This window comes from Orycteropus afer, unplaced genomic scaffold (assembly GCF_000298275.1).
Source record: "Orycteropus afer afer isolate SDZICR_OR568_19922 unplaced genomic scaffold, OryAfe1.0 scaffold00303, whole genome shotgun sequence".
Lineage (NCBI taxonomy): Eukaryota > Metazoa > Chordata > Mammalia > Tubulidentata > Orycteropodidae > Orycteropus > Orycteropus afer.
The window spans coordinates 2,480,954-2,493,514 of record NW_006921890.1 but is presented as its reverse complement, the minus strand read 5'-3'; the positions used below and the strand labels follow the sequence as shown (position 1 = coordinate 2,493,514).

At 47.2% G+C, this 12,561-nt stretch overlaps 1 protein-coding gene across 1 annotated transcript in view; it reads right to left on the bottom strand.

Annotated features, from left to right (window-relative positions):
- LOC103206172 (death associated protein) overlaps nucleotides 1-4,574 on the bottom strand; it is an 85,471-nt gene extending 80,897 nt beyond the window's left edge. The window contains exon 1 of the mRNA XM_007951613.1: nucleotides 4,520-4,574. Within this exon, the coding sequence (XP_007949804.1) occupies nucleotides 4,520-4,574 (55 nt within the window). The remainder of the gene's footprint in view (nucleotides 1-4,519) is intronic.
- Nucleotides 4,575-12,561: the final 7,987 nt, after the last annotated feature.

Genomic DNA, 12,561 nt, shown 5'->3' with positions numbered 1-12,561 from the left:
ACTAATTCCAACTCCATAATCTGTATTTGCAATGACTCTCCAAACAAGCAGTCTCACCCCATTTCCCTGCAAATATTCTGTAGCCGACAGCAGTGGTGAGGTCTGATGATTTCTACAGGGGACTGGGGACTGCAGCAGACTTGCTAGGACAACAGGCAGTGCCATCCATCATTCATAAAGAACAATTACTCTGCACAGACCCGACACCTTTCTCTGAAACTTCAGGAGGCTGTCTGTGCCATCTCGTTAAATCTCACACCTTGGAAAGGGCACCTGGTGAGTGATGGCATGTCCCCAGAAGTCCCAGCAGCCGAGGGCCTTCAGGGCTGTCACTCTGGAGGTCACCAGCTCAGGGGAATCGGCAAGGCTCTCTGGAGAGTTCAGCCAGTTTTTCAGTGGCTCTGTCCTCTTTACCCCAACTATAAAACCCATGGCTGTTGGGTCGACTCACAGTGACCCTACTGTAAAGTAATTGCTAATTCAATGAGCAAGTACATGCCAAGTGCTTACAACTGAGCTGGGCACAAAGTAAACAGAGAAACAGGTGCTGTCCAGCCAATTCTGACTCACGGCGACCCCACCTGTGTCAGAGCAGAACCATGCTGCACGGTTTTCAGGAACTGACTTTTCAGCAGCGGGTCACCAGGCCTTTCTTCAGAGCTACCTCTGGGTGGACTCACACCTCCAACCTTTGTTGGCAGCTGAGCTTGTTTATGGTCTGCACCGCCCGGGACCCCTGGGCACACGGGGACTTTCAGCAAACGTTGGTTCCGTTATTGCTACTGTTACTGTGCTTCCTGAGCTTGCCGAGTGTCCCGTGTCACTACTGGAGACGGTGCAGAGATCGAGGCAAGGCGCAGGCCCGGCAAGCCACGGGGGACGTGAAGAGCCCCTGGAGAAACCTATCAGGAAGGAGCTAGCCCTGGGGTTTTCTGGGCCAGCCCTGTGCCGGCCACTGGGGATCAAGGTATCAGTAACATGCAGCCTCAGAAGCCAGGGGAGGCAGCCAGGCGGAGGTTAAGTGTGAGAAGGAGAACGGGGTGCTGTGGGAACACACCAGCGGGACTTGGAGCAGACAGAGTAAAGAGAAAACACAGAAGACCACTGAGGTGGGCACCAAAAGCAAACCAAACCTATGCTGCTGAGTCCATTCTGACTTACAGCTGCCCCACGGGACAGAGCAGAACTGCCCTGTAGGTTTCCAAGGCTGTCAATCTTTATGGAAGCAGACTGCCTCTTCTTTCTCCTGCAGAGCGCCTTAACCACTGCACTACCAAAGCTACTTATGCACCGAGAGCAGACCTAAAATCAAAAAACCCACTGCTGGTGAGTCAAGCCTGACTCATGGTAGGAAAGACTACAAATGCTTCCCAGGGCTTAAAACTAAAAATAAACTTACTGCTGTCGTCATGGCGACCCCTCCCTGGGCTGCCAAGGTGGTATCACTACAGAAGTAGATCGCCCAACCTTCCTTCCAAGGAGTGGCTGGTGGGTTTGAATCGCCAGCCTTCTGGTTAGCAGTCAAATGCCTTAGGTACTATGCCACTAGAGCTACAAGGCTGTAAATCTTTATGCAATAGACTGCCACATCTTTCCCCTGTGGGGCAGCTGTGGTTTCAAACTGCTGATCTTTCAGTTAGCAGCCAAATGTTTTAAGCACTGTACCACCAGAGCCCCTGGGACAGGCACAGGAAGAGAATTTTATTCTTTCCGATTGTACCAGTCTTTGTTATCCAATTGACACTCCTAATGAAAGCATTCCCCAGGTTTTCCAGGCCGTTACGTTGATTGATGGGCTCTGCTCTTGGCCCCCTTGATGATTATCCTTTATTATAGTGGGTTGCCTTTAAAAAAAAAAAAAAAAAAAAAAAAACTACTCCACAAAACCGCCTACTCTGGCTATGCCAGACTAAACAAGAAAGCCAAGCTTCCTGCCAAGAAAGGCTCCCACACAGGGCCTCTCTGTGCCACAAGGGCGACAGTGCATCAGAGGCGTGACACCGCGGCCTAACAGGCACCTTCTAACCTGCACCTCTGGGCCGGGGTGCCAAGGGCCTCCCTGTAGCCCTGTCCAAACCTAACAGTCTTGGTAAAAAGCTGGATGGCGGTGGCATCTAACCTCTGCCACCCAGTGAGCTCTGGGCCCCAATGGGCTAAAACCCACACCAGTCATCAGCAAGTGATTCCAACGCAGCGACCCATGTGTGTCAGAGCAGGACTGTGCGCCACAGTTTTCAACGGCTTATTTTTCAGAAAGAGATCACCGGGCCTTTCTTCAGCAGCACTTCTGCGTGGACTCAGACCTCCAACCTGTCGGCTTAACTGTTTGCACCACCCAGGGACTGCCAAAGGCGAAAAGGACCTCCAGGATCACCTGAGGAGTTCAGCTGCAGGCTTACCTGCCCTGGGGCTCTGAGCTCCAAGAAGGATGGAGACAACAGAGCCCCAGTGAGAGCCAAGGAGGAAAGGCAGCCCTGCCTTACGATTCCCAGAGGAAGATCATCTGTCCCAAACCCTGGCAGTTCACAGAAAAGGAAACGGAGCCTCCCAGAAGACAAGAGACATGGTTCAAAACCACGACCTTGTTCACCGTGTTCACCAGCACTAACGCAGCGTCCTCTCTCCACAGGCATGCACAAGCTGCGTAATCTGTAATTCCCAAAGCCTCACTCTTCATTTGACAATTGCAAGAAAATGTCAGTTCCCGTCATGAAAACTCTCCTAAGGGTTTAATGTGTACAGTTTGTATCTCTGATATTGAGAATCTCCATACAGACGTGACTCCACACACAATGTAACTGCTGCTACTCTGATCCCATCTCATTCTGATCCACACCCTTTAACATAGCCTACTACTCCAGGGTCGGGGGGCTGTGCAGACTGCTGGGGCTGGGGCCCGGAGGAGCAGTCCGACCACAAGTGCAAACAGGCCTTCCGCCTATGGGGATGGTGCCACGTCTTGCTGCAGCTGCACATGGGTCCACCTGGGTAGGAATTACAGACCAGGCTTTGATCCACACAGGAAACCCCCCGCGAGGTACCTCTGCACTAATGCCCCACAAACATAACGCGACTCAATTTCCTCAGAGGACCCCAAAGTCCACTGTCCCTCACAGTGCCTTCTCTAAATTCCCAAGGCCCTCAAGTCCCTTCCTGTCAGGTAGCCGTTTTTCTCCCACTCAGCTGCTCATGGAAAGGTTAGACGTTCAAACGCACTCAGTGGCTCTGTCGGAGTAAGACCTGGCAATCGATTTCCACAAGATTACACTCCAGAAAACCCTAGGGGGGAAGTTCTAGTCTGTCACATAGGGTTGCTAGGGGTAGAAACCGACTTGATGGCACCCAAGAAGGCCAGCTGGTTGCTGCTACTGCTGTCTACAGCCTAAGTTCCAGCCGTGAACAAGAGCCCATCTTCTGGAAAGCGACCTATTCCAAGGACTGCTCCATGGAGACCTTGAGATGGAGAAGCAGTGGCCTATACAGGAGAGATGGGAGGGGTGGACGTGACAAGACCGGCCAGTGTCTTCCTGGAATCTTCACATCAACATGAGCCACCAAACAAAGCCACGCTGCTCTATAGATTCTGTTACTTCTAGTCTGACTTTACAACGCAAACACATGCGATTAAGACCCTAAGAGAAACTGGCACTTTGAGGTGACTTGGCTCCTGGGACCCAGTCGCCTCTGAGTCTCTGGCCTGTTGTCGTTCCATATGGATGGCTCGTCACTCAAAAGGAGAGCAGAAATGGAAACCCACAGCTGGCACAGGGTGGCAATCACAAAGGGCAACTGTGCTCAGAACCAGGAGGGACGAGTATGAAGGTGGCTTAGATCACTATTTTCCAGGAAGGATGGCTCTTCCTGGGTTTAACTTGCTTGGCTGACAAGTTTAGGACTTGCTGGAATAAACCACTGTGACCAAAAGCTGGGTATTAAAGAAACTAGGGTAAAATAAATCATCCTGAGCGATTAGTGATTTGTCAAACAATAAAAGGCACATTCCTCTGGATACTGTGTCAGCACGCAATGCTATCGGCCTACAAGATACAGTGACTTCTGTTTCTGTTACTCATTTTACCTAAACATCTGTACTTCTGCGGAAGTACTGGCCACCAAAACTTTTTTAAAGTTGTGCAACTGGGTTTCCTTGAGACATTCTAATTTGCATACAAATCAGCACAAGTAAGCTGTGTTTCTCATACTTTAAAGAAACGGGTCTCCCCCAGCGCGGGGCTGCGTGGAGGTGACCATCCTACCAGGGACTGTCCCACGCCAAAGAAGTTTCTTGTTTCGAGGTGGCAAGTCTCTAAGCGCCAAGCAGAACGTTTTCTTTGGACCGGCGCTCATGCGCTGCATTTAAGACCCTGGGCAGGGTTCGAGGACCGGTCCCTCCCCGCGGAGCCTCCGATAAGCGCCCCGTCGATGCCCGCCCGGGCCCGGCGGCCGCAGGTTCGAGCCCGCCCTCGGGAGGGTGAGGCACTGAGACCGCGCGAGGACAGAAAGGGAAACAAATCAGTACCGGCGGGCGGGTGTCCAGCTTTAGTCTCTAGTTTCCCTTCGGGAGGCGAAGACATGGCGCGCCGGGTTCCGCGGGGCTAGGACAGTGGCGGCGGAGGCCGGACCGCGGGCCAGGAGCGAGCGAGCACAAGAGCGAGCGCAGGGCAGTAGGTCCGCGCGCGGACTGCAAACAGGCCGACACGCCCCCGGCCGCCGGCGCCAACGTGGCGGGGGCCCTGCCCGACGCCGCCCCGCCCACCCGCCCTCGAGGTGCGTGATGGCGTCAGCGCGCCCGGCCCCGTCCCGTCGGTCCCCGAGGTGGAGCATGCGCAATGTGCAGCGCCACGTTGGACGTTGTAGCGCCTAAAGGAAGGAGGAGGGATAACCGGGTGGTGCGTTTGCGGCAGGAGCCCAGCTCTGGCCCGGGAGTCTCAAGAGGGTGGGAAGATCGTAGCGTAAAGCTGCTTGACGGGACAGGCTCTGTAACCTCCCCCGCCACACACGGGGGCGGCGGTGCCCTCAGAGTGGAACACCCAGGGGGTTGCGGTGTCCCCAGTCGGGACCGGCCCGGGCCGTCTGCTGAATGCCACTAACGTCTCACACTTGCAATACCTCAACCCCAGCTGGGACCAAGCAGGGGCCGCGGAGAGCAAGGGTTTGTTAAAAGTAGGTACACGGGGAAGAAACTTCTCCCCGGCCAGTCAGGCAGCGCGTTGCCCCCTGGCCACGTTGTTTATCTGACGGCTGCATCTCTGCTAGCTCTCGGGCAGGAGCTGGATCCTGTCCACGGCTGACCCCCGCCCTGTGCTCTGGATCGTCTACCCCTGGCCTCTCAAGGCCTTGGCGACTGCAGTTACCCTCTCCTGCACCATTGATTAGTCCCTGCTGGGCGAACTTTAAAAAACGCCCAAAGGGTCCCTATGGGCCGCCTATTTTTTGTTTTCTTTTTTTTGGACGGGGGAGGTCAGCATTTTTGACAACACGCCACGTGTAACTGTGATGACATCCTTGCAGTTTAAGATGACAGTTCTTAAAACCCTTTCCTAATAAAGACGTGAGAAGCTCTGGTAGCGTAGTGCCTAAGGCACTTGACTGCTAACCTGAAGCCTGGTGGTTCAAACCCACTAGCTACTCCTGGGAAAGAGATGGGGCAACCTACTTCCGCAGTGGTACTGCCTCGGAAACCCAAGGAGGGGTCACTATGAGTCCGGATGCGACTCCACAGCATATAACAACAACATTGTAATTTTGTTCCTGTTTGTTTTCTACATTTTGTTTATGTTTTGTTTTCCTGGAAAGGAAAGTTTTAAATGTTAAAGTGTACAAATTACTTTGTTATAATAAAACTAAACGTGTAAACAAAGATTTGGTGCTTTTCTCTTAGAACAAACATAAGACCTCGAAGTTTGACTTCTTTAACAAATCGTTGACAAACTTTGTCACCTTAACGCTCTTTTTTTTTTAATTTAATTTTATTATTTTAAAAAAAAATTTATTGTGCTTTGGGTGCAAATTTGCAGAGCAAATTTAAATTCCACATTTCATGTACATTTGTCTTCACGTCCTGATTTCTCTATGGAAATGTATCCCTTGGCACCAGACGGGCAACATTGGCCAGGAGGAAATGCAGGACACACAGCTGCATAACTATGGAGGGGGGTTGTTGCTGGGCAGGGAGGGAAGGAGACTGGGTTAGGGTTGGGGATGGTAAAGGGGGAATGAAACTAAATGTACACAAAATGTTGAATGTAAAACAAACTGCTCTGTAAACTTACACCAAAAGAAAAAGAAAAAAAGAAGTGATAGCTTTGCCCCGGTTGGCTCTAATACGTGTACAGACATTTTTACGGCACACAGAAATATGTGCATGGGAATACTGTGTGCCAGACCTCTATGTGTTCAGGAGAATATTCCCGTTTGCTTCCCATTCGTGATCATCTTGCTGTTCTATCTAGGTATCCTCCCACAGATGAATGTTTGTTGTAAAGGATAATGCAGAATTGTATATGTGATAGAATTCACCTTTGTGGTCTGTACCTCTTGTGTACCTCTCTATGTCTTCCTTTTCCTTAGTGATATTGTGCTTGGCAGCCACTTTTAGTATATTTCCTTCTTTCCCCAAAATCAATACGTGTCTCTTCCTTAGCTATCAATTTTCCTCCCATCCCTGGTAACCAACAAAGAAAGTTTGCTTCCATGTGCAAACCTTTCCTTGACTTTGTATAATAGTGGACTCAGACGATATTTGTCCTTCTGTGATTGACTTATTTCACTCAGCATAATGTCCTCCAAGTTCATCCACTTTATGAGGTGTTTCACAGATTCTGCATTATTCTTAAATGTTGGACAGTATTCCGTTGTGTGTGTGTACCATGGTCTGGTTATCCCTTCTTCCACTGATAGACACTTAGATTGTTTCCATCTCTTTGCCATTGTGAATAGTGCTGAGATGAACATGGGCATGCATATATCTATTCATGGATTGGCTCTCACTTTTTTTATTTTTTTAAATTTTTTATTGTGATTTGAGTGAACGTTTAAAGAGCAAATTCATTTTCCACACAGCAATTCATACACATTTTGTTTCATGACATTCACTGCGATTCGCCACAATGGAACAACTTGTCTTCCCATTTCTTCCCTGTGTCCTTCCTTCCCATGCACCCCACCCCCCACCCCCAGCTGTCTCCCTGTGCAAACACTGCCCTTCTGCTCTCCCATGATTGGTTGGAGTGTATACACCCCATATGCCTGTCTATTGTTTGGCTGGAAGCTACAGAAGTGAGTTCAGTTCCAGACCTGAAGGGCACCTAGAGCCAGAGTCTCAGGGGTCTCACCAGACTCTATCAGGTTTTTTTTACAATGACTTTCACTTTTTTATGATATATACCTAATGGCGGGGTTGCTGGATCAAATGGTATTTCTATTCCCAGCTGTTTAAGGAAGTGCCATACCATTTTCCACAGTTGTACCATTTTACAGTCCCACCAGCAGTGTATGAGAGTTCCAGTCTCTCTACACCCTCTCCAGTATTTGTTGGTTTCTGCCTTGTTGAACTTTGCTATTATTGCTAGGGTGAGATGACATCTCATTGTTTTGATTTGCACCTTCTAATGGCTAATACCAGGAGCTCTGGTAGCATTGTGCCTAAGGCATTTGGCTGCTAACCTGAAGGCTAGCGGTTCAAACTCACCAGCCACTCCATGGAAGGAAGGTTGGGCAATCTACTTCCATAGTGATACTGTCTCGGAAACTCAAGGTGGGGTTGCTATGAGTCAGGTCTGACTCAACAACACACAACAACAATGGCTAATGATCAAAGCCTTTCTTCATGTGTTTGTTGGCCACCTGAATGTCTTCTTTGGTGACGTCGCTGTTCATGTCCTCTGCCCATTTTTAAATTGGGTTGTTTTTCTTTTTGTTGTTGAGGTGTTGCAATTCTCTATGGATCATAGAGATTAATCCCTTGTTAGATATGTTGTTGCCAAATGTTTTTTCCCTGTCTATAAGTTCTCTTTTTACTCTTTTGGAAAAGGTGTAATGGATAAGACCTTTGGCTGCTAACTAGAAGGTCAGTGGTTCAAATCCACCAGCTGCTATGCAGAAGGAAAAGGGCCAATCTATTTTTGTAAAAATTTGCAGCCTCAGAAACCCAATAGGGGTCACTGGGAGTTGGAATTTACTTGATGGCAGTGAGTTTGGTTTTGGTTTTTATGTAGATGATAATTTAATTTTAATGGTCCCAGCCATCTAGTTGATTTTCTGCTGTTGATGCCTTTTTGGTTATGTTTGATGGACTGTTTATGCCATAAATTAGGGCCTTTACGCTTGGCCCTATTTTTTCTTTGATGAACTTTATAGTTTTGGGTTTACATTTAGGTCTTTGATCCATCTTGAGCTTTTGTGTATGGTGTGAGGTATGGATCTTGTTTCATTTTTCTGCAAGTGGATATCCAGTTTTGCAAGCACCATTTGTTAAAGAGACTGTCTTGTCCCCATTTAATGGGTTTCATTGGCCACTTCTCTTGATGTACATCTCCCTTTGTTAAGAAAACTAAAAAATGTCTGAACACTTTGTCTCTTCCACTGGTTCTTCATCTCAGTCCATCTATCTGGTTTCATCCAACTCCACCATAGCTGTCTCCAACCTCAGAAATTCCTTTTGTCAAGGTCACTTGTGACCTTGCTGGCCAAATCCAAAAGTCACTTTTCCACCCTCATTCTACTTGACCTCTCAGTAGCACTTGGCCCAGCTGACGGTCTCTCTAGAGGAAGCCAGATCACAGCCTTATTCTTCTAGTTCTCCTGCCACCCTGTCTGCTCACTCACAGCCCCTCCAATTCTTACAGGTTTTCTAAACATTTGAGTACCCCAGAACTCAGCACTTCCTTACCTACACTTTCTTTGCATGGTCTCAGGTAGGCCTGCAGGGATGAGTGGATGTCAAATCCGCACACCCATTTCTTCATCTCTGACCCTGCACTGAACTCCAGACCCCCATATCCCACCACCTCCTTAACTTCTCCACCAAACCAAACCAAACCAAACTCACTGCCATCAAGTCAATTCCGACTCATAGCTACCCCTCCTCGGGCTTCCGAGGCACTATCTCTATGGAAGTAGATTGCCCAATCTTTGGAGGAGTGGCTGGTGGGTTTGAACCACCAGCCTTGTGGTTAGAAGTCAAATGCCTTAAGCATTATGCCACCAGAGCTCAGCCCAACCATTTGTACACCACACAGGTATAGCAATAGACACACCATACATTGATCTGAGATGCACTTTTCTTCCCACCCACATTTCTGCATCACTGATAGCAGGTGAGCTATTAGCCTGGTAACAGTTACAATATAGTTGTCTTTGTCTTGTACTCCTATCAAAACCTGCAGACAGTGTCAGCAGCTTAGAAGCAAATCCTGAAATGTGTTTTGCATCACCAATGCTCTTGATAAGAAAGAGCAAGACAACCACAGACATGTGCTTGGGTACCAAATGGAAGGAAGCTTTAGGAAAACCTGACCAGTCCAGTTGGTGAACATTTTCCTTTTTATGCATGTGTCAGAGCATCTAGGGTTAAACACTAATGTCGTAAGTCTTCAAACCATTTCTAAGAAGCATAAAGTAATCATTCTTGGTGAGAAGAGACCATGGTACCGTACTTTGAGTGGCAGCATTGTTGCTCCTTAACTGGTTGCTGTCGAGTTGATTCCAACACATGGAGACCCCGTATGTGTCTGAGTGGAACTGTGCTCCATAAGGTTATCAATGGGTGAGTTTTTGAAAGTAGATTGCCAGGCCTTTCTTCTGAGGTACCTTTGGGTGGACTTAAACCTCCACCCTTTCCATTAGTAGCTGAGTACGTTAACTGCACCACCCAGAACTCCTATTTCTTCCCCTTGTTGTTGTTAGGTGTGGTGGAGTCAGAGCCGACTCATAGTGACCCTGTGTAAAACAACAAAACACTGCCTGTTCCTGCACCATCCTCACAATCCGTGCTATGCTTGAGCCCATCATTGCAGCCACTGTGTCAATCCATCTCCTTAAGGGCCTTCCCCATTTTTGTTGACCCTCCCCTTTACCAAGCATGACATCCTTCTCCAGGGAATGGTCCCTTCTCACAACATGATCAAAGTAGGTGAGACAGATTCTGGCCATTCTTGCTTCTAAGGAGCATTCCAGCTGCATTCCTTCTGGGAAAGATTTGCTTGCCCTTCTGGCAAAAACCATGAAAAACAAACTTACTGCTGTCAAGTCGGATCTGACTCCTAGCGACCCCTCCTTAGGTTTCTGAGGTGGTATCACTATGGAAGTAGATTGCCCAATCTTCCTTCTGAGAGGTGGCTGGTGGGTTTGAACCACTAACATTCTGGTTAGCAGTACACTTCTGGCAGTCCATGTTATTTTCAGTATCCTTTGTAACACAAAGATATCAGTTCTTCTTTGTTCTTCCTTGTACACTGTCCAGCTTTCACATGCACATGAGGTGATTGAAAATACCATGGCTTAGGTTGGTGCACCTTAGTCTTCAAAGTGACATCTTTGGAGTTCCAATAAGATGGTAGAATAGGCAGAAAGACTGCACAGACCCTCTTCAACAAAGAACAGGGAAACCAATTAACACATATAACAGAAGATAATCCTGGACCCCTGAACTTTTAAGGGAAGGATATAGAAGTGGACTAAATTCCAACTAGCAGAAGAAACTGCATGAAAACATCAAAAAAGGAAACATACGGAGCTGCGGTCTGGCAACGATCCTGATGGCACAGACAGCTTGGATATTGCCGAGTGGTGATAGGACCTAAGAATTAACCTAAAAATCAGCCCTGATACCCAGGGACTGCAAGGAGGACTGCTTTGGTGGCTGGTAAATAAAAGAGGAAGCAGTGAAGAGGAAGGTGGGCTGAGCTGTGGATTTTTGCCTGTCTGGAGAGTGCAGCCATTTTGAATGTTATAAGCAGTCTGAACATTTTGGATATTTAAAGCAACAGCGTTCTCCCAGATTCCAGGGAATTAAGAACAGGCTCCACTTGCTGGGAACCCCAAGGACTCCACTGAGGACTGGAAAGGTGCGACATTCCCCTTGTTACTATTCTATCCCACACCCTCTTGGTGACTGGAGGTGCGGCCATCCCTAACTCCCATCTACCTTCTGGGCCGGCAGGAATTCCATCCCAGTCTGTATTACAGCTCAGATGGAGCTTAGGTGCCCTGCCCCACTCTGCCCAGATTTTTTTTTTCTTTATCTTTTTTCTGTTTTTTTTTTTTTGTTTGTTTGTTTGTTTTTGTCTGTTTTAAAACTACTATCATTATTACTTTTGTCCCTTTACTATTATTCTTTATTCTTCCCCTCCTAGGTTCTAGTTCTCAGCTTTTTTTCTTTTCCCTGTATAAGAGAAAAAAGGTACAGGAGGAGAATATTGAAGAAAAAAAAATGGGAACAACGCAAAAAGAAAAACAAGGAATGGGTTAACCATGAGAAAGAAAGAAAAGAAAAAAAGCTGAATACTTTAGAATTTATAGAAAACTCCAACACTTCAATAACAAAAAGACAAATAATCCAATTAAAAAATGGCAAAAGATATGAATAGACACTTCACCAAGGAGGATATTCAGCTGGCCAACAAATATATGAAGAAATACTCATGATCATTAGCCATTTTCCTGCTGTAGTTGTTATGTGCTGTCAAGTCAGACCTGTCTCATAGTGACCCCTCCTCGGGTTTCCGAGGCATTATCACATTAGCCATTAGAGAGATGAAAATCAAAACAACAATGAGATACCATCTGGCCCCAGCACTAGTAGCAAAGTTCAACAAGACAGAAAATAGCAAATGCTGGCGAGGATGTGGAGAGATTGAGAGTCTCATACACTGCTTGGGGAACTGTAAAATTGTACAACCACTGTGGAAAGCAGTATGGTGATTCCTTAGAAAGTTGGAATTAGAAATACCATTTGACCCAGCCATTCCATTACTAGGTATATATCCTAAAGAAGTGAGAGCCATGACAAGAACAGACATGTGCACACACATGTTCATCATAGCACTATTTACAATAGCCTAATGATGGAAACAACTTAGGTGTCCATCAACTGAAGAATGGATAACGAAACTATGGTACATACACACAATGAAATACCATGCAACCCTAAAGAATAACATAGAATCTGCAAAACGCCACATAATGTGGATGAACTTGGAGGGCATTATGCTGAGTGAAATAAGTAAATCATAGAAGGACAAATATTGTATCAGTCCATTATTGTAAAAGTCTAGGAAACGTTTATCTATGGGAGGAAATTTTCTTTATTGGTTACCAGAGGTGGGAGGGGAGGGGATGGAACACTCTTAGAAAGGTAGAGATAAGTATTGATTTGGGTGAAGAGAAGGGCAATGTACCAAATGTGAGTGATCAACATGATGGCATTGAGGAAGAGGAAGACAGAGAGGTACAGACAACAAAGATGAGCCCTTTTGCGCATATAGTACTATGTTGTCAGTGAAGGCAAACATGGATATATGGGTGGATAGATGGGTGGACAGGCTGAACTATTAGGTATGT